We start from the raw sequence: 22,574 nt of genomic DNA, 5'->3' as shown, positions 1-22,574 counted from the left end.
ATAACATCTTTAGACCATTTCCAAAAGAAATGTTAAATTATAAGAGTTAAATTACAATTGATGGATAATGTGGCAATCTGAAGTCTTATGTTAAATTTTGTACTTTTCTAATCTAATTGTCAAATGTTATTTTATTATTTTAATAGAGCTTTAACTTGTTGTAATTATTAAAAACAAGTTAAAACAAAATTTTTGTTAAGTTGAAATGGTAGTGAAATAAGGGTGCGTTTGTTGCACCGGACTATCTCGGACTGGATTCGTTTCATGGACTAAGCTAGACTGGCTTAGACTAGATTAAGTTGGGCTGACTTAATGAAGCGTTTGGTGCAGTATCGGACTAAAAAGAAGAATAATAACAAACTACAATATTATATTTTTTTTAATTCATTTCTAATAATATTATATTAATTAATTGTATCTTTTTTATTCTAATAATACTCTCCTTCTCTCTCTGGAAGCCTCCATCATTTTCTCCCTCTTTATCTCCCTCGTCTCTCTGTTCCACACTCTCTTTCCCTTTCCTCTTTTTTTCGATTAATTGCCAATAAAAAATTCTGCCAAACGAAGAATCGAGCCTGGTTTCTCTGGTTTTTGTTCGGTGCAAGATTCCAACTGGAGGGAGCTTTCCAAGTCCGTGGATTCAATCGGAGCCGCAAGTTTGTGGAGCGGTAAAACTGGCCTGCAGCTATTCCTAAGCGTGCTTAGAATATCTTCTACGCAGGAGAAGCCGACTGCTACTGAGTCGCTGCCGCAGTAGCAGAACTACAGTACCATCAAGATAGAGCAATTGTCGTCGTCGCAGCCGAGTTCGAGCCGAGCTCGGATCTCGGCGAAGCAGAAAGAGAAGAAAGCAAGGAGAAATGAGGAGGGGAAGGGGGAATTGGCGAAAGGGAATGATGGTAGCTCTCGGTGTTTGTGAACATAGGAGCAGCGGAAGATGCGAGGGAGTTAGTCCCCGCGAGTCCCTTGTAATCTCATTAAACTTAGTCCCGGACTGTTAACAAACACGGGACTAGACTACTACATAGTCTAGTCCAAGCCAGCGAAACCTAGCGAGCTCAAACAAACACACCCTAAGAGATCTACAATTAAAATGAATTAAAAATAAATTCGACATGGATGTCAAATTTGACTCTAAATCACGAAACTTTCAAATCCAATCAGCAAACAACATTTCGGTTGAATAGACTTTTGAGGTGAAATATGCACAGTGACATTCATTTGATATCACTATATGTCTGCGTGGGGTTTCAAAATTGGCGGCCATGGCGCCGGAAACTGCTGCGAGATCAAGTCTAACTGGAGCTTAATTAGTCTGACATACAAGAGTGAGATCAACAATTTTGTTGATTTGGTGATGAAGGGATCAATATGATCCAGATTTAAATATGGTGTGGACGCAACAAGGAAGAGATCGTACAACAGCGGAGTAATGTGGGTGTCTGCCGAGGTTGAGTGTGGGTGGTGGTTGTCGGTTTGGGGTGGCTGTTGTGAGAAAAATCAAATCACGGAGGAAGTAAAGGGAAAATGGCCCACCAAAAAATTAAAAACCCACCCCTCAAATCCTCTGAAAACTTCAAAGCCACAACTACATAGTCTAACTCCATCCTAGAACAAAGCACTTGAACTAAATGTTGGCTCATTTTCCTTGTCTTCTTTGTGCAACAGAAGCTCATGCATTTTTCAGAAGTTGAAAAGATGAAATTTTTAGTGAGAGAAAGGGAGAGTCGTAGTGAAAAGAATTGGGCTTTGTCTCTTCAGCTGACAATGGTGGCGGAGGAAGCGAGTCGCTCACCGATTCGAGCGGTGGCAAGTCGAGCAAATCGAACTTGGAGATTTCCAGCGAGGAAGGGAAGAGAAAATGCCTTTCTGGCTGTTGCCGTTGGTTTATTAGAGCAACTCCAGCGTTGGAGCCCTCCCCCCTGGCAATACATTATTCAATCCACCTAATGAACAGTAACTGCCCTTAATGAACAGTAAGTAGCCCTGGCAATAGAATTTGCATCTCCACCGTTACACTTCAATAGCCCTGGCAATAGGCAATTGAATATTAGTATTTTTTTTTTATTTTATAAAATAATACAAAATAATTTTAATTGTAATATCGGATAAGATTTTTAATCGTTCTCGTTGCGCCACGTGTCATTATCTGAAGTATTATTAAATAATACAAAATAATACAATTATTGGTGATGGATTTCTGATAAGATTATTAACCAATCACGTCGCGCCACGTGTCATAATCGGTTCACAATCTTTGAGGATAAATTTCCATCAGATTTTTAACGAATGACGACATGCCACGTGTCATAATCTGTTCACAATCTTTGAGGATAGATTTCCATCAGATTTGTAACGAATGACGGCATGCCACGTGACATTATGCAAAACCTAATCCTTTCTGAATCCTCTATATAATCCACCATCCATCCTCACAAATCTCACACCAAAATTCTCAAGATCTCTATCATTATTCATAGTTTCTGCTTCCTTATTCACAAAAATCTGTATCATTATTCATAGTTTCTGTTTCTTTCTTTCAATGTCTTCTTCTTCTTCCTCAAGGATGATGTGGGAATACAATCAGGAAGAGGAAGAATTGTTTAACGAATCTGAAGCAATCTTCAATCACCAGAGGGTAAGAAATGAGAGGGAAGAGGATGAGGAGCGTCAAATGAGAAATGACGAAGTAAGAAGGGGCAGAGCCTCACATTCCCGTCGAGTCATCCAAGCTGCGGCTCAGATCTGCAGGCCCAGCCGTTCCGGAAACCTTGATAGAAGCAGGCAACGACAAGGTATGGAACTGTTGGATGATTATTTTGTTCCTAATAGTGCATTCCCTGATACGTACTTTAGACGTCGTTTTAGAATGGAACGACATTTGTTCAACAAAATCATGATTGCTGTTTGCAACCATGATTCTTATTTTGTGCAAAAAAAAGATGCTTTTGGTGCTATGGGTCTACTGCCTGAGCAAAAAATTACTGCTGCCTTGTGGATGCTTGCATATGGAGCATCTGCAGACCAAGTGGATGAGATAACGAGGATGGGGCAATCAACCATTCTTGAGTCCCTGATGAGGTTTTGCGGAGCAATCGAATCTATCTACACCGCTGAGTACCTCCGCAAACCTACACACATGGACTTGGAGCGGCTGTTGAAGAGGCGGAGATGCGTGGCTTTCCTGGGATGATTGGAAGCATTGATTGTAAGCACTGGACGTGGAAAAACTGTCCAAGTGCATGGCAAGGCGCTTACGGGGACAGAAAAGGAGCAAAAAGTATCATTCTGGAGGTGGTGGCATCTTTTGATACATGGATTTGGCACGCCTTTTTCGGGGTCCCGGGAGCTCAAAATGACATCAACGTCCTTGCCCAATCCCCAGTGTTCAACGATGTCCTGCAAGGAAAGGCACCAAAAGTTACGTATGAGGTCAACGGACGTATGTACGACGGGCTATACTACCTAGCTGACGGCATCTACCCGCGCTGGTCAACCTTTGTCAAAACAGTGCCACGTCCGTGGAGTGCAAAGGAAAAACACTTTGCAAGCTGTCAAGAGGGGTGCAGGAAGGATGTGGAGCGTTGTTTCGGTATCCTCCAAGCTCGCTGGGCGATCGTCAGGGGTGCTGCCAATTTGTTTGATGTAGAGTCGCTTCGATCCATCATGATGACGTGCATTATTCTTTACAACATGATTGTGGAAGATGAGTACGATTATGAAGCTGTTGATGAATATGAGCTAGACCCGATGAACAATTCAAGAACACGTATATATTTTGTGCTCATGACGCCACCGATGAGCCCGTGCAACATGAGCCATTACAAAGGGATGAACGTTACAATGAAAGGCTCATTCAACGATATACTGCATTTCAAATGTCAGACATGCACAATGCCCGACAAATTGACTTGATAGAGCACCAGTGGGCATTGAAACAAGCTGAAGATAATTAAGTTCATTTAGTGTGTTTTTTTGAATTTGGTATGTTTATGTTATTTTATTTGGTGTGTTTTATTATTTGGTATGTTTATGTAATTTTTTTATGTTTATTTTTATGTAATTCTTAGTATGTTTATGTTTATGTTTATGTAATTCTTAGTATATGTAAATTTTTTTATATTTATGTTTATGTAAAGGACTTTTAATTAGAACGATGGACTTTTAATAAATAACTTACCAAATTAATTTGAATAAATATTCAAGATATTGGAAACAACATAAATAATACAAACAATAAATAATAAATTACAACCCAAAGTGATTGGAAAATTATGGGCTCCGATTACAAAAAGTACTATATTCATCATCACTTAACCAATTTGTGGTGCTAGGATGATCTTCTCTTGCGGTGCTAGAACCACCTTGGCTTGCTATTGCTTCTCTTGCACGCCTCCTTCGCACAACGTCCGCTTTCTCTGACTTCCAAAAAAATTTAGAATTTGGAGACTTCCCTTCTAAAGACATGTTCATAATCTCACGATCTTGTTGAGCCCGTCTTTCTTCTCTAACATGTTCCCTTTCTTGCCTAAGTAGCTCTCTTTCTCTCTCATTAGCATAAAATTATCTCTCAACAACTGCTTGTTTTGATGCCTCTCTAGCCTTATCAGCCTCATCTTTCGCCAGGTCCCTCGCCAAAGTCAATTCACCTTGGCGAGTAAGTTCTTCCATGAACTTTGCATAATCGTTCTTCGAAGCACTCCCTTTTCTCTTTGAAGCCGTCTTACCTTGAGGCCTAATTGGAAAACGGGTCGAACCCGACGCGCGTTCAGGGAGGGGCGTTTCGGGCACTTCTTTTGCATCATCTTCATGAACATGATCGGGTGTAGAGTGTAGAGGGGTGCTGTTTATGTGCACTTCTGGGCCGACTGGCACAACTCTAAATTTAGGACAATCTTTGACAATATTCCAACATTCCCATCGGTTGAATGATTTATTTTTGCTTTTGGTTTTGGCAGCGTACCAAGCTTGTGCTTGAAGTTCCTACACAATAAAAATAAGTAACAAATAAATAATTATAATGAAAATAAGTAACTAGCAAATATATACATATATATATATATATATATATATATATATATATATATAAGTAACAAATATAATGAAAATAAGTAAGAAGGCTTCAAGTTTAGTAAATAATGAAAATAAGTAACAAATAAATAATTATAATGAAAATAAGTAACTAGCAAATATATACATATATATATATATATATAAGTAACAAATATAATGAAAATAAGTAAGAAGGCTTCAAGTTTAGTAAATAATGAAAATAAGTAACACATAAATAATTATAATGAAAATAAGTAACTAGCAAATATATACATACATATATATATATATATATATATAAGTAACAAATATAATGAAAATAAGTAAGAAGGCTTCAAGTTTAGTAAATAATGAAAATAAGTAACAAATAAATAATTATAATGAAAATAAGTAACTAGCAAATATATACATATATATATATATATAAGTAACAAATATAATGAAAATAAGTAAGAAGGCTTCAAGTTTAGTAAATAATGAAAATAAGTAACTAGCAAATATATATATATATATATATGTCATGTTAATCATAACATGGGGCTAGAGTTCCAAGTTTAGTAAATAAATAATACAAACAAACAAATAAATAAATAATACAAACAACATAATTATAATGTAACAAATAAGTAACAATAAATAATAAATTTTGTACATAACAAATAAATAATACAAACAAATAATTATAATGTAAGTATGTAACAAAAAAAAATTATAATGTAAATTTGGGTATCAAATAAATAATATATTGTTACCTGATCTGAGTAATTTTCCCCACTTCGAATATTACTACTAGCTTGTGCCAAAGCGTCTCTCCACGTACCAAACGATTGGCTAAGTAATTTCCAACGACTGGACATCGATTCTTTGGTTCTTTTCCCACCAATTTTCTCAAGAAAATTGGTATGAATAAGACTCCACATTTCTCGCAACTGCATCTCATTACCCGTAAGCAAACTATGAGTAACTTCAACCCAGCTAGTACACAACGCAACATCTTCAATAAGCGACCAATTCGTACCTGCACCAGTGGTCATTTTGTTGAAAAAAAATGGATTCAAACTTTGAGACAAAGAAAGGAATGTGATTGAAAGTAGTTGAGAAAATATGAAATTGTTGTGTAAGGTAGATGATAATGAGAAGGTATTTATAGAAAAGTAAAAACAATTTTTTTTTACAATTTTTTTCAGATTTTTCAGATATTTTTTTGAATTTTTTTGAATTTTTTACAATTTTTTTTAAATTTTTATTCAATTAATTAATCTCTGCCGTTAGATATAAAAAAATTTAAATTCCAACGCTCCAGATTGTGCCACGTGTCACAACGGTAACTTTTCAGATTTTTAAAACTATTTTTTCATTTATTTTTTAATTTATAAAGCATTTTAATATCCACCGTTGATCTCAGATCAAACGGTGGATATTAAATGTGACCTTTTTTTTTTTTTTTTTACCGTTGAGATCTAACGGTCTACATTAAGTGACCGTTAGGATCTAACGCACTGTGGGAAGCCACGTGGCTTCCCAACGGTAACTGACACTTGCTTTTTTTAATTTTTTTTGTGTCGGCGACGCGCCCCCACGCGCGGGTGGGGTGCACACGCCTGACACAAAAAAAATTAAATAATGCGCTGACGCCATCCTGGCGTCAGCCCCACCTCGGGCTCAAGGCCTGGCAATCCCTCACGGGCCTGGCCCTCGGACCTCCCCCTGCCTTCGGCCTCCCCCACGCTGGAGCATCACCACCGGCCCTCGGGCCATTGTTTTGGAGCCCTTCCCCCGAGCAAAACCCCACGCTGGGGATGCTCTTAGGGAGATAACAGAAGATTTGGTAAAGTTGTATGAACAGACAGGTGTCACATATTTCGAACAGTCATAGAGGGGCCACATGGGTATTTGGGTGCGGAAAGTCTGAACTCCATTTGAAGATGCTCTTAAATTTTCAATCTTCAATAGAGACGTCAGTGTTTTTGTTCAAGTGGGACCCATGCATACATATTTTAAAATATGTTATGTTTACATCTCGGTGGGACTCAATCCAATCAAAAGTAAACAAGTTGCTTTGGAAGCGGTGAAAAATATTTAAAAAATCAAAATAAAGGATTTGACAGTGCTGTGTATTTTGACGCCAGGAGCTTGATGCCAAAGGTTTTGCAGATCGGTTGGAGAAACATATGCTGTCAAAAGTTAACGTTGGAGCCTCCACTGTGAAATTGAAACATCGGTTAGAGATGCTCTAATAAGATGAGAAAATGTTAGATTATGTAATTGTCCAATTAATAGGTTAATCAAGATGACATCTTGAAAGAGGAAAATGTAATTTAGAGCCCCAATGTTATTAATGCATTAGTTTTCATTTGCAAACAAAATTGAAACAAATTTTTTAAAGAAATCATTAAAAACGACATTATCATGGCCAATGGAGTTTTGAGTGAAGAGTTGTATTATGAAATACTCAAACAAAAATCACAAGTGTACGAGTGATGACATTTGTAACTTGAAATTATCCTATCACCACTAACCCTGCCTGACCACAAAAATATCCACACATCATACACTCTCTCTCTCTCTCTCTCGTTCTTATTTATGAGTAATATTATTCATACCATGTTTTTATACTACATTTCTATATCATTTTAGATGGCATAATAGTTATATTATTTGAAAAATTTACAAAACGCAAGAAATGGAGGGAGAAATACTCCTCGTATACTACAATCATCATTTAATTAACTAGTTTATCTTAATCATTAGTTTATTAAATAATAAATTAAATTTAAAAATCTGATTAATTCAAATGATGTAACTGTTCATATCAAATATCACCTAAGATGGTATGAAAATGTGCTATAAAAACATTGCATGAATAAGATAACTATTTATTTATTATTTTGTGTGATGATTCTCTCTCTCCGCGTCACAAACCCAACGGCGACACAGACCCAAGTGAGATTGCTTCTCCATTTCTGATCCTCCATTGCCGATTGCTGCTCTCTCTCTCTCTCTCTCTCTCTCTCTCTCTCTCTCCCATTTTTCATCCGTTTGGTATCCGTGAGTTTGTTTCTGTTATTAAATATGTGGATTTTAGGGTCATCAAGAAACCTTTGCTCAACGATTGAAACCCAATTGTCTCGGCCTTGAGTTTTGTTGGGTACAACGTAAGATGGATAAACAAAATACATACATAGATATTGTACTATGATTTTAAACCTACTCGGAATCTACTCGTTTTAGTGCTGATAAAGATTCAACCTTTTGTTGTTGTGGTTGTTTTTCTGCCTGCATTTTCTCGCTCCAAATTCCTTTTGTTTTTGTTTGTTTGCTTCATACGGGTCTATATGCTGCAGATCCTGTTCTCCACGGTCTAACAGAAGAAGGATGACTGATATGATGTTTTTGTGTCGCAGAGAAGTTATTCACTTGTTAGGCTTTCTATCTATTATTTCCAAGAGGGAGGGCTGCCTGGCCGGTAAAATTGATGGAGGGTTCGATCAGGTGCTCTGCCAACTACATCCCTCTTTCTCCGGTCAGCTTCTTGGAGCGCTCCGCCATAGTCTACAGAGACAGGCCATCTGTTGTGTATGGCAACATCGTCTACACTTGGAGACAGACACTTGAACGATGCACCAGACTCGCTTCTGCTCTTGCCCAGCTCGGAGTTTCTTACGGAGATGTGGTAAGAAACCAACTCCATGTCTTGGGTTATGTAACACTCTCATTTTGTACAACCCTTTGCTTTTTGTGGCGTCCCAGATTTTTGTGGGTTCGGTGGTGTGGTTAGTTTCTTGTTTGCCTCTTTGCTTTTGTTTCCTCAATCTGTTTCTTATGTCACAATGTTTAATCAACATAGCTATGGAGGAGAGGGTGGTTGTGAACTTGTGATTACTTTAAGTCCTGTGGTTTTTGCATCGTTCGTGTTCAGGCTGCTTTGAACACCTTTGTAGCTCAAGTACATGAATTTTAAGGTTTCTTCTTACCTGAGCAGACTTGGATTTTTTGTTCATTTACTAATAAAGTTATCCATGCTAATAAGGTCATGCTTATATATCTCATCACTTTCGTTCTAGGCAACGAATGAATATCATGCCCACAGTGCAACATTTTTTCTCCCTGATTTTTCGTTTCTGATTTCTTTTTCAATTTCTCGCTCTCCCCTTCTTATATGGCTTGAGATAAATCCTTAAAAGTGTTGACATTAAATTGTGATGACCAGTTCTACCTGTGCCTGCAATAAGCTTTTGCTCTTTCGGACAGGTTGCTGCATTGGCTCCAAATATTCCCGCAATGTATGAGCTCCATTTTGGTGTTCCAATGGCAGGGGCAGTTCTCTGTACACTTAATATACGCCATGATTCACAAATGGTGTCAGTGTTACTAAAACACTCAGATGCCAAAATCATTTTTGTAGACTACCAATTGTTTCATGTTGCTAAGGGAGCAATTGATATTCTATCCAAGACTAGGACCAAGCTGCCCGTTTTAGTCTTAATCCCAGAGAGTGATCAATCATCCCCTGACTTCTGTAATCCCACTTCCGGGAACTTGGAATATGAGACCCTGTTAGGACGTGGAAAATTTGATTTTGAGATCCGACGACCAAAAGATGAATGGGATCCAATTTCACTCAACTACACTTCAGGCACTACATCGAGCCCAAAAGGCGTCATTTATAGTCACAGAGGTGCCTATCTTAATTCTTTCGCGGCAGCTCTACTTAATGAGATGAGCTCATTGCCTGTATATTTATGGTGTGTTCCCATGTTTCATTGCAACGGGTGGTGCCTCACTTGGGCTGTGGCTGCTCAGGGTGGCACTAATATCTGCCAAAGGAATGTTACTGCAAAGGGCATTTTTAGCCGTATTTCTCAGCACAAGGTAACCCACATGGGTGGTGCACCAACAATTTTAAACATGATTGTAAATGCTCCAGTACATGAGCGGAGACCACTTCCAGGTAAGGTAATAGTCATGACTGGGGGTGCACCGCCACCAGCCCACGTACTCTTCAAGATGGAAGAGCTAGGGTTCAGTGTAACCCATTCATATGGTTTGACAGAAACTTATGGACCTGGTACAGTTTGTGCTTGGAAACCTGAATGGGACTCCCTGCCTCGAGATGAACAGGCAAAGATCAAGTCCCGACAGGGATTGCAACATCTTGGCATGGAGGAGGTTGACGTTAAAGATCCTGTCACCATGAAGACTGTACCAGCTGATGCAAAAACCATGGGGGAGGTTATGTTCAGAGGTAACACTGTAATGAATGGATATTTGAAAGATCATCAAGCAACAACAGATGCATTTAAAGGGGGATGGTTTCGTAGCGGTGACTTGGGTGTGAAACACCCGGATGGTTACATAGAGCTAAAGGATCGTTTAAAGGATATTATCATTTCTGGGGGTGAAAATATTAGCACAATTGAGGTTGAATCAGTGCTTTTCAGCCACCCGGATATTCTCGAGGCAGCAATTGTGGGAAGGCCTGATGATTATTGGGGGGAGACGCCCTGCGCATTTGTGAAGTTGAAGGATGGCTGTAATACTGACAAAGAGGAGATTATTAAGTTTTGTAGGAATCTGTTGCCCCACTATATGGCTCCTCGGACAGTTGTTTTCGCAGATCTGCCAAAGACTTCGACTGGGAAGGTGCAGAAGTATGTACTGAGAGAGAGGGCAAAGTCCATGGGAAGTCTCTCCAAGAACAGCATCAGCAAACTGTAAAAATTCCCTTATTGCTCCTTTGAGTTCTGCATTGTATTATTGTCAATTTCCCTTTGTTTTGCTTCTCTATTGACACTTACATCCTGTGACACTTGCATCTTCTTCTCCATGAGTTGATTCCCAAGGACTGCCGTCGGATCATGCTGGATCCATGCAGCTAAGGGCTGGTTTGGTATTGCTGTGCTTTGAAAAAAAACTGCTTCTGCTGTGCTGTGAGAATAAGCAGCTGTGAAATAAAGCAGCAGAGTGTTTGGTAAACTTTTTTGTAAAAGTGCTTTTGAAAAAAAAAACAGTATTAGAGTGTTTGGTAAACTTTTATATAAAACAGATGTGAAAAAAAGCCAGTTTTTCAAAGCTAGGTTTTGCAGCTTCTTGTTTTTGGCTTTTTTTCATCCAAAACTGTGAAAAAAAGCTGAAGCTGAGTGTTTACCAAACACAAAAACAGCTCCCAGCTTTTTTTGATAGCAGCTTTTTTCAGAATCACCTCAGCACCAAATCAGGTCTAAGAGGAATGATTATTTTACCAACTACTTGGCCGATGTCGATGTGCATCACCTTCCGCGTACGTAAATACTATAGAATGTCATCAATATCTTAACGGAGACATGAAACCAAAAGCGCAATGCTTGTACAAATTGTAAAACAATTGTTTGAGATTCTCAGTAAAGAGCAATCGTTTTAGATTTGTAATTACAAAATACAATGACAACATTTCTATGTAAAACTAACGTAGAATGCGTCGGAAATTTGACGAAATAAAATACGATATTTAATATATGGTTCTAATTCTCATTGCATTGATGTTTTCTAAGCTAATACCTTACACGATGTGTTGTAGATGATAAGGTCTAAGTTGGATACCATACCTATGTGACGATACTTCACTAATATGATGCTATGAAATCTTAACATGGTATTAGAATAGTTTACTGATATGGCCCAATTAACGAAGAGGGGGTGCCATTAGACAAAACAATTATGGACAACTCTTTTCTATCCCTTTTAATCAATGGTTAGGTTGTGAAATTGATTCAATACAATGGTTACATTGTCTAACATGTTATGATCATTAAATACTTTGATGAATGGGCATTGCAACTGTCACACCTTCTCGATCGGCCTTTTTCATGGATATAATGTCTTATATTATTGTTTGGCTGCATTTGCTGTATGTCTCTCTCAAGATAGACATAAAAATCGTAACGTTCTCTTATCCTTATTCAGCTCAAAATCAAATATTCTTTTAGTTCTTTGTTTTCTGTTGTGTTTTGATTTAGAGGAAGAAATTAAAAGTAGACGACAAGTTCGATATCAAATTAATATGAGACATTACCTTAATCTCTAATTCTTTAGTATGAATAAAATCATTGTATTAAAAGAATTGATTTTATCAAATACTCTATAGCACTTGATAATCAACTCCCATGAGGTGTCCAGACCCTTTTTTTTTTTTTTTTTTTTTTCCCCTTCTCTCACAGTTGTCCACACCGTTTGGTTAAGTGAGTACTGATAGTGTTTTAGGAAGTTGTACTTAGCTATATTTGTGTAATCGAGTGCCTTATTTGCATGTAATCTATGCTTGTATAAATTAATAACGTATTCAAGAAAATGAAAAATTGACGAAATAAAATACATATATAATATATGGTTCTAATTCTTATTGCATTGATGTTTTCGGTGTTAATACTTTACACGACGTATTTTAGATGATAAGGTCTAAGTTGGATATCATACTAATGTGACGATAACTCACTAATATGATGTTATGAAATCTTAACATGGTATTAAAATAATTTACTGACATGGCCAATTAAGGAAGAAGGGTGTCCATTGGACAAAACAATCATGGACAACTCTTTTCTATCCCTTTTAATCAATGGTTAGGTTGTGAAGTTGATTCAATACAATGATTACATTATCAAACATGTTATAATCATTAAATACTTTGATGAATGGGCATTGCAACTGTCACACCTTCTCGATCGGCCTTTCTCATGGATATAATGTCATCTATTGTTTGGCTGCATTTGTTGTATGTCTCTCTCAAGATAGACATCAAAATCATAGCGTTATTTTATCCTTGTTCAGTTCAAGATCAAATATTCTTTTAGTTCCTTGTCTTTCTGTTGTGTTTTGATTTAAGGGAAGAAATTAAAAATTGACGACAAGTTCGATATCAAATTAATATGAGACATTACTCTAATCTCTTGTACTTTTAGTATAAATAAAATCGCTTTATTAAAATAATTGATTTTATCGAGGGGACGAGGATTAAATACTCTATAGCATTTGATAATCAACTCCCATGAGGTGTACATACCTCCTCTTTTTTTTTTTTTTTTTTTTTTTTTCAGAGGTGTCCAGACCGTTGGATTAAGTGAGTAATGCTGGTGTTTAGGAAGTTGTACTTAGCTATATTGTGTAATCAAGTGCCTTATTTGCATGTAACCTATGCAATTAATAACATTTTCAAGAAAAAGAATTTTTTTAATCAATAATGTTCTTACCTTTTGTATATTTAAAAGTAATAAAAAGATGTTTTCATAAAAAAAGTAGGAAAAAAAAAAATTAAGTGATTACCTTTCCAGTTAAAAGAAAAAGGTAAAATAATGATTTAGAGGTACACGACTGATTACATTTCATACTTTTTGTTTAAGATAGAGTTTTAAAATAGTTCACCGGATTCTAACATTTTCACATAACATCATAATCACTCTAAAATTTTGAAGTTGTTAAAGTCATGTCAATGTGAATATAGTGCAAATACTGCTTATACGTTATCACATAAAAATGATAGACTCACTATATCATCAATTTGACAAAAGATCAAACAATCAATCCAATATTCATTTTCTATTTTTGAAGAGAAGCACAAAAAGCTTTTACAAGAACTAGAATACCCATTTTTATACAATGGGAAGGATGAAGATCCTCTTCAGATCTTTTTTGTATTAGGATACTCACATTTATATCCGTTCATTGTACATCGTGTAACCAACTTTTATTATATACTATTTGTATTTAATTTTAAATAAAAAATACAAAATAATTTCTTATCATCCACCATACAATAAATGAATATGATACGAGGTTTTAGAAATCCTTAAAAAAGGATCCAACTAGAATCCAACTCCAGGGAGGACAAAAAGCACATTATGGTAAAACTCAAAACTGTTTTATATTATATGACGGGTAACAAGTGTACAACCCTGTCTCATATTGTTTGACGAACAGTTGAAGTTTCATTGAAATCCAGACAGAGAGAAGCTTCCTTAACAACCCAACCTGTCAGTTCAAAGACTCCAAATTTTTCTTCAACTTCCTTCCCTTCCCTGTATTCTACCAATTCTTTATAGGACCTCTCACTCGAAGGGCCATATTTTATTGCGCATCAGAATTTCTTAGTACCCAAATAATCGCTTTCTGCTTCTGTTGGATTCTTTGCTCTCGGCTTAAAATCAGTCGGAAAAGCACTTTTCTTCAGTTTTGGAATTGCTTTTGAACTTCAAAGGCGGTTTAAACTTTCGCCCACCAACGCTTTGACTTGCTGGTAGTGGTGGCTCCTGTCTTTTGGTCAAAATACAGTTAGCATTCGAGCTGTCCATGATCTGCGTGTGGAACAGCTAAATTTCGATAATTTTTTATTTTTTTTAGCGATTCTCTGTCTTGTGTTGTGAGGTTCTGGATATTGGAAGTGTTTTTGAAGGGTTTGAGGTTTTTTGTTTTAGTGGGGTTTTGTTTTTGTTTATGTTTCTTGACATCCTGAAATTCGATTTTCGGTACAGTTAATAATTCGATACTGGGAACTGAGTTGTAAGTTATTGGAGTTGGGGTTAGTTAGTGGTTTCAGTTCATCGTTTGTGTTCAGATTCATGCTGTAGTAAATCTAGGATTGTAGATATGAGGAGCCGAAATTAAGGTTGCCGGAGTTGGGGTTTGGTCGGTTGTTGCGCATCCCCGTGCACTAGGCAAAATGGGAAGCAATGGGGTTGACCATCCATTGAAACATTTGGAAGAGGAAGGCGGTAGCAGCCAAGGACAGAGTAAGGATTTTCTGTTAAGTTGTCGAATTTATGATTCGGTGGAAATGGATAACAAGTATTCAAATGAACGATTGGTTGCAGGTTCTTTTCAGCAGGAGAGGAATCAGAAGAGAAATTCTTCACGGCCTTCTTCGGTTTTAGAGATTTTTCAGGCAAAAGAGTTCAATGTTGGTTCTTCACCTCGGAGAGGTTAGTGCCCCCACGTATTCCGTGTTATAGTTGTTTTTTTTTATCTGTAATGCATTGAGGGACAAAAAATGAAGCTTTTCCTTGACAAGAGACCAGGTTCTTACTCTTCTGGTTGAACTATAGTTTGACAACGTGGAATTACTTAAAATTTAGCCAAGAAACTTTCTATTAACACCCATGAACCAAAATGTGTTAAGCTTTATTGCCTATACAATGCGGAAAGGAGCTTCCCGTCTTAGCTTAAAATTCAAGAGTATATTGCCAGGATGTTAGTTGTGCCCTTTAGTAATCAGTCATTACTTAGTGAAGTCACTAAGGTGTAAATAAGTCATGGAATTTGGAATTTAGATGACCGGACTGAAGTTCTAGAGCGATACTGAAAAAGAAACGAAATGACGGATTGAAGTAGTAGAATAGTTCTTAAAATTCATGTTGTCTAAATTGTGGAAATACTTCAGATCCTAAACTATGATTATGTCCACTATTGTTGTTGGTGTGGCCACCATTTACTAAGCTTTTCAGTGAACCATAGGATGATGTGATCATGATCCAAACTGATAGTCTAATTAGTCCGATGATGTGATCAAGCCTACCCCAGATGTTACTGGACTTTAACGCCATACTGGGAACCATTTAAATATGTATTTATGTTTCTTTTGTTCTGGTGTTTATCTAATATTTGCTCACTGATACGTACACATATGTTCATGAAGGCTTGGACCATTCAATCACGGCACCAATTGGCACTCCCAAAGGTTTGCTGATTGAGGATCATGAGATTAGATTCCCTAGATCCAGGACGGAGAGGAAGGGAAGGCATGACTTAAAGTTGGATAGACTGTCAGAGCGTGAAAAGGTAGATACTATTATATGCATGGTTGTTTGTTGCCATTCCTGCGTTTGCTTATAAATTTTGATGTTCCAACTTTCAGAACTAGAAACATATTTGTTGGACTAGTTTCTTTCATGAAACTGCAACTTCATGCTGAATAGATGCGTGCCAAGTGTTGTCCCCTAAATTTGTTTGCAAAACATGGGTGTATGACAGACCCTGTCTTACACAGTATCTTGTACTGTTTCAGTACCTGATAATCGTGACATAAATTGAGCTATAATCTAGCGGCTCCAACCACTGAGGTTGCTAGTTATCCTCCATCCCACCCCCCCCTTCCCCCAATTCCTTATGAACATAATTTTGGATTGCTGATGGTTTATTTGATTTTATACATTCTTGTGGTTCATTCTCTTCTTGGTTGATCATTGCTTTTCTTGTTTTGGTTTTCAGAGAAAACTAATTGTTGAGATGGTCAAGATACAAAACGATGGAACGGTAGAAGTTGATTTGGAAAAAAGTGCACCTGTTGCCTCTGAGTTCTTAGAGCTCCACACTGTTGAAGATGTGTCCATCAATCTTGATGATATGCCTTCCAATACCATCAAGTCAATTCCAAGGTTGAAAATTTGCATACTTGTGGTTGGAACAAGAGGAGATGTACAGGCTTTCCTGGCTATGGCAAAGAGATTTCAGGCATGTTTAACATAACCAGATGACTTTTCTTGTGAATAATTTACCGTTGTTAGCACTTATTTCTTACCATTCCCCTAGTTGTATGTAATTTTACTATCATGGTTTGTTTTCCTTGTGGAAGAACTAGCTTCCTTCCGAAAAATCAACTTTCATCAATTTAGGTTACATTTATGATCCATGAAACCTTGAAATAATTTGTTGTCAATTTACATTCAGTCTGCTCTTGTTATACATGTTGTCATCGTACAGATGTGCGTTTTATTCTTAATGTACTGTTTTTTTAAGGAAGTACCAATATCATTGATATCTATCCGGTTAGGTATTGTTTTGTTGGTCCAATGAGTGCATTCTAAAGATTAGTTTTGTACCACTTTTTGGTGATATATGGCACATAGGTCATAATTCTTTGGGCTAACAGGATGCGGAGAGGTTAATAATTGTAACTTTGTCCTTGTTACGAAATAGTTATAACTCTTACCTGCAGAGATAGACCATGCTTGATGCTAGTACCTATAATAAATTTTAGGTATCACTGATATATTCCTATGTTTGTTGTATGTTTTATTGGTTGTAGATGGTTTTATGTTTTCTTGCAGGAGTTTGGCCATCATGTTAGGTTGGCAACTCATGCGAACTTTAGCTCTTTTGTGAAGTCGGCTGGTGTAGACTTTTATCCATTGGGTGGTGATCCTCGCGTTTTGATAGGATGTAAGAGGTCCTTAATATTGAAAGTGTTTTTTTTTAATTTTTTAATTTTTAATTTTTATAATATTTCCCAATTTATCTCAGCTGAACCCTAATTCCAACAAATTTTCTTAAAGTTAAACTGTAAGAGTTTGTGTGAAAGCTGGAGTTATTTGAATGTTGACTTCCTTAAATTAACTAACTTCTATTCTTTTAGCCAAAATTCGATATTTCTAGAGCTTAGAACTCTCATTCACATCATCGTTTAGACTCTAAATATGTTTATTGTTCTTCTACCCTTAAGTGCTTTATTGAATAACTGAAATTTAGTGCCCTTTAATTTTAGATATGACCAAAAATAAAGGTCTCATTCCATCCGGCCGAGAAGAAATATCAATACAAAGAAAGCAACTGAAGGCAATTATTGAATCTCTTCTTCCAGCATGCACAGAACCAGATATAGAAACTGGTGTGCCCTTTAAGGCACAGGCAATTATTGCAAACCCTCCTGCTTATGGTGAGTTAGTACAAGTGGAATATTTAATGTTACTTCAATTGAATTATGTTTCTGGTAAATCAGTACGTATTACAGTTTACAAAAGGTTTTACGATGAACTCTTATTCACAATTAAATTAAAAAGTTGTGTTGTTAGCTTCTTGCGTCTTACGTCATCTTTCATTGTTGGACCTTCCCGCTTCAATCAAGATTAATTAAATCAGTATAATAGACCCTCCCTTGTAGTTGGTCCTGTTAAGCTTGAAATCAGAATATTGATCCAGGACTGAAGGACTGTACTCGTCGGAACTTGGAAGCCATGCGCTGAAATATTTAGTCAGCAAAGGGTTTAAACCCCTTATTATGGGACCTTTGTAGTAACTAGATCTGTCCTTCAAGGAAAATTGTTTTCATCAAATATGTCAGTCACTCCATTTGTGGATCTGCCATTAGAAAATTATTGTGTGAATATAAAGTGTGATTAATGAACTTATTCTACATCTGCATCTTTTCTTCTTCTATCAAGTAAAAAGATATAGTTCAATCGTGAGAAACTTCTTAGATTATGTGATATGGGTTGCAGGACATGCTCATGTTGCGGAAGCTCTTGGAGTACCCCTTCATATTTTCTTCACAATGCCATGGACGTAAGTTTTAACCACTTCTTTTCTTGCATTCTTTTGATAGAGTAATTGTCCTCCTGGTAGACGCTGTGACTAGTTAAGTTAGTCATTCAATCTGGACCACTCATTCAAACAGGAACCCACTTGAAGAGTTCTTCAAATTGACAGTCTGGAAACATTCGAGAGTTTCTGAAATGTTTCCCGGTATACATAATAATATATACAGTTCAATTATAGTAAGATTCTAAGAAAGGAGGCAAGTCAGGCTGTGATCCTAATAGTTAGGTCCTGGATTAAAACACTTTTACAGATGGGATTAGAATGCTATGATTTGGAGTCTTTTAGTCTTCACCAATAAGAGATATCTAGGATTATGGATTACCTCTTTAAGTTTCTTCATTATATCGATCTCAGCAAGCGTCAAGCATATACAAGTATAATTGATTCATTTATACCATTAGGAAGCAGAGAAGGTAGAAACTTTCTTGGTCACATGGATTGCATTGGTGTTTCAAGTTGACATGAATAAAATTACAAAATAAAAGCTATTTAAGGATGCTTGAAAGAAATATTTGTTCTTATTCTTGTTTTCACTTTTCAGTAGTATGTTATGTCTTGAATGCTGGTTTATTTTGCGGGGAACTCTCTTCTATGTTGTGCCATCTAACGTAGCTTTCTATAGACAGGCCTACTTATAAATTTCCTCACCCGCTGGCACGTGTACCTCAAAGTGCTGGTTATTGGGTACGCGATTTGTTTGGTATTTACTTCTATTTATTTTATTGTCATATATTTGAACCACTGGACTAATTGATGAGAAATCTAATCCCATTTCTCTTTGCCACATCTAGATTTCATACATTATTGTGGATTGACTGATATGGTGGGGTATTCGGGGATGTATAAATGACTTCAGAAAAAAGAAGTTGAAGCTTTCTCCTATTGCATACTTCAGCACATACCATGGATCAATATCTCATTTGCCTACAGGCTATCTGTGGAGTCCCCACGTTGTGCCAAAGCCAAGTGGTATGTAATTCGATATTAATTATTCTCTTCTACCAGTAGTCTATTTGTTGGAAGGTTTTGACATTGTATGATATATGCAGATTGGGGATCTCTTGTGGATGTCGTTGGTTATTGTTTCTTAAACCTTGGGTCGAAGTATCAACCTCAAGATGAGTTTGTTGAATGGATTCAGAAAGGGCCTAAACCTATATATATTGGCTTTGGAAGCATGGTATATGATCTCGCTTAAATTATGTGTAAAGTGATTAAAACTGCAGTGTGTATTCCTGTTTTCTTATTTATTTATTTATTTATTTTAAACTTTATGTTCATGTTCAATGTTCATATAACTTTCCATATCAAAAAACTTAGTTGAATCTGGAAGGATTGGTAGGACTATCTTCAATAACTCTGATTTGATCATTAGGAAAGCTCATATAACTTTAGTGCAGATTAGCCTTGTTCCTTGAAAATTGACGATTATCTTGTCTAGTAATATATGTAATTTCTGCTAGAGAATTTAGAGGGCTCTTTGAGTACCTTGATAATAATACCAATCAATTCCATAAACATCGATGTCTTGATCGTTGCAGATAGTGCCGAACTGAATTTTCTACCTCTAGATATTTTCTATCTTGACCTGGAATCAGGATGATAGCATATGGACATAATTAAGTCCATTTTTCTTCTGAAGAGGGTGCTTCTTTATCAATGTGGGTTAATGGCTGGATACGTGTAATTGTGGCTGATAATTTATTTCTTGAATTGGTTTAGTACTTTGATTTTTATCTTTTTTTCTGTAAAAAATTTATTCCTATCGTAATTCACATTCATGGCTGATAAAATCATGTTTTCATCATGAGTTTTGAAAAGATTAGAACCTAAAACTTCGCCTGTTTTTTGTTAAGCCGCTCGATGATCCCAAGAAAACTACGAATATTATATTGGAGGCGTTGAAAGATACAGGACAGAGAGGAATAATTGATAGAGGTTGGGGAGACCTGGGTAATTGTAAGTGTCTGTTCTTTTTTCAATTAGATCTCATTCTTTAACCTGTTCTTGGAAATTCCACTGTATGGGTTAAATTGTTTGTCAAGTGTTACGTGCTTTGGTTTGTCAATTCATGTGCCTGTTGATATAGCACTTGACTATATCACCATATTATGGCTCTCTCTCTCTCTCTATGTTAAAATTGGATGTCCTTAATATCTTTTGAATTTCAGTTGACTGATCGTGTTAATTTTTGTAATCGCTGTTCAATTACATGTTTGTTATAAGGCTATTTTTAACCAAAAACAGGAAAAAAGGCGAGCTGTTCTAGTTGCTTTGCTTTAAAATAATAAAAAAGCATCTGATATATTTTCCTCTAATTTGGTTTGCGTGTTGCAGTTACAGAAGCATCCGATAATGTTTTCCTCTTGGAGGACTGCCCTCATGATTGGCTATTTCCTCAATGTTCAGCAGTGGTATGCCGTATTTTATGGTTTCACCTTTTTGTTCCATTTTAACTAATTATCACTCATGTAACCTGCACAGCGATTGGACATTTTTTCGTAAACCAGTTGTGGATATTGATTTCTACTGCATGTTTTTAAAAGCTGTACTATTGTAAATATGCAGGTTCATCATGGTGGTGCTGGGACTACGGCTACAGGATTGAGAGCTGGGGTAATGTTCTTTTCAGTCAGTGTGGTCGTTCTAATATCATTTATTTCTGGGAGAATGGATGCTTTATCGTTCACCATTGTATTTTTTTTTTTGTTGGATATTATCTAATTGCAATATTTTATGATATACAGTGTCCAACAACCATAGTGCCGTTCTTTGGTGATCAGTTCTTCTGGGGTGATAGGATACATGAGAAAGGCTTGGGGCCTGCACCAATACCTATTTCTCAGCTAACAAGTCAGAATGTGTGAAGCCTTGTGATCATACTTTTAACGGTATGACCATACTTTTAACAGTAATAGCATTAGCTGAAACGTTACCAGGTTAGATTAAATCCGTTCCTTTCTTTCTTGTTTTCATGTTTTTTTTTCAATTAGCATTATGTTGTTCACTTTGTTTATTAAAATCTGATTGCACCAAAAGACAGCCTTCAGGAGTGCACAAACTACTGAAAGTAGGAAACTCTACTCAGAATTTAGACCGTACCACAAAAAAGATAATGCAGACAGCATGAGAACACACTGAGAAAAACCAGAAACCAAGCAATCATGGAACAATGGACAGAAACAAATCAAATATCACAAATAATTAACACATGTCTTACAATCTCCGCCAAAGAAAAAAAGGGCTAATAATGTTTCAGTTATTCCTTACCAAACACTTAAGCAATTAGAGAATCAGATACAATCCTTCAATTATTTATCAGCACTACTCATCATTGCTCAGTTGGAAATGGATTAAAAATGAAAACAAATATGATATGTTAAAAATTTCATGCTATTAAATGGTAAGCTTTCCTCTTTATAGCGTAGGTCATGTGGTTAGTCCGTTAATGAGAAAATAGTACAGCAACGTAGCACACCAGGCATTTGTTCTAACCAGGAATTGAAACCCTCTTAGGTTAAATCTCAAGTACTAGAAATAGCAAAGTTGATAGAGAATGAAGACGGTGTTGCAGCTGCAGTTGATGCATTTCACCGGCACTTACCTCCTGAGTTACCATTGCAACCTGCATCTTCAGAGGAAGATGAGCTTCCAAGCCCTATGGTGTGGTTATTTCTTCAACTTCGGAAGTGGTGCTGCCTGCCTTGTGGTGTGTAGGATTCTTGCTGTGTCTTGTGCTGTTGTACAGATATATTTTTCTTTTTAATTTTATTTTTATATTCATAATTTAGATTGGCGTTTCATTCATTTCATCTATGGCTTCCCTGCGTGGGTTTGATTGATAAATTGCTTACAAGTTAATATAGGGTTCTCACAGCTTGGGGTATAGAGAATTACAAAAAGTCAAATTTCGTTTCAGTTAGTAAAGCTGACAAAGTGAGAATATAACGATGCTGAACCGAATCAATTATTTATATCAATTTTCACTGACCTGAGAAATATAAGTACGTGGTTCCGCATAAGATTTGCTGAAGTCAAATGATAATAGTTTTGTCATTTTGATGCTGTGTACCCCAACCTTGGTTTGCAAGCACACTCCTTATCTTAGGGACACGGGATAGGGCCAAGTTTTGGCTTACTTTGGTATTAAGGGACACTTGTTTTTACATCTCGTCAACTAC

At 36.6% G+C, this 22,574-nt stretch overlaps 1 protein-coding gene and 1 pseudogene across 4 annotated transcripts; both read left to right on the top strand.

Moving 5' to 3' along the window:
• Positions 1-7,897: 7,897 nt before the first annotated feature.
• Positions 7,898-11,028, top strand: AAE1 (acyl activating enzyme 1). 3 transcript variants are annotated; one of them, XM_068464189.2, is made up of 3 exons: positions 7,898-7,995; positions 8,457-8,725; positions 9,304-11,028. In XM_068464189.2, the coding sequence occupies exons 2-3, from the start codon at positions 8,528-8,530 to the stop codon at positions 10,768-10,770; spliced, it is 1,665 nt and encodes a 554-aa protein (XP_068320290.2). In that variant the 5' UTR covers positions 7,898-7,995; positions 8,457-8,527; the 3' UTR covers positions 10,771-11,028. The 3 variants fall into 3 exon arrangements, with proteins under 3 accessions (XP_068320290.2, XP_088551125.1, XP_068320289.2); XM_088694999.1 differs by having other exon boundaries at positions 7,931-8,100; positions 9,304-10,945; XM_068464188.2 differs by having other exon boundaries at positions 7,964-8,207; positions 9,304-10,945.
• Positions 11,029-13,101: 2,073 nt separating this feature from the next.
• Positions 13,102-22,239, top strand: LOC148697179 (sterol 3-beta-glucosyltransferase UGT80B1-like; annotated as a pseudogene). Its single transcript, XR_015962164.1, has 15 exons — positions 13,102-14,813; positions 14,895-15,002; positions 15,716-15,858; positions 16,288-16,530; positions 17,127-17,238; positions 17,561-17,731; positions 18,294-18,357; positions 19,020-19,077; positions 19,185-19,362; positions 19,443-19,573; positions 20,250-20,352; positions 20,731-20,807; positions 20,962-21,009; positions 21,141-21,257; positions 21,835-22,239. The product of XR_015962164.1 is annotated as a sterol 3-beta-glucosyltransferase UGT80B1-like (transcript).
• The last annotated feature ends 335 nt before the right edge of the window (positions 22,240-22,574 follow it).

The sequence above is a fragment of the Pyrus communis genome, chromosome 5 (assembly GCF_041283825.1).
Source record: "Pyrus communis isolate YQ-2024b chromosome 5, ASM4128382v1, whole genome shotgun sequence".
Lineage (NCBI taxonomy): Eukaryota > Viridiplantae > Streptophyta > Magnoliopsida > Rosales > Rosaceae > Pyrus > Pyrus communis.
Note: the sequence above shows the minus strand (reverse complement) of the source record. Positions and strands in the feature narration are given on the sequence as shown.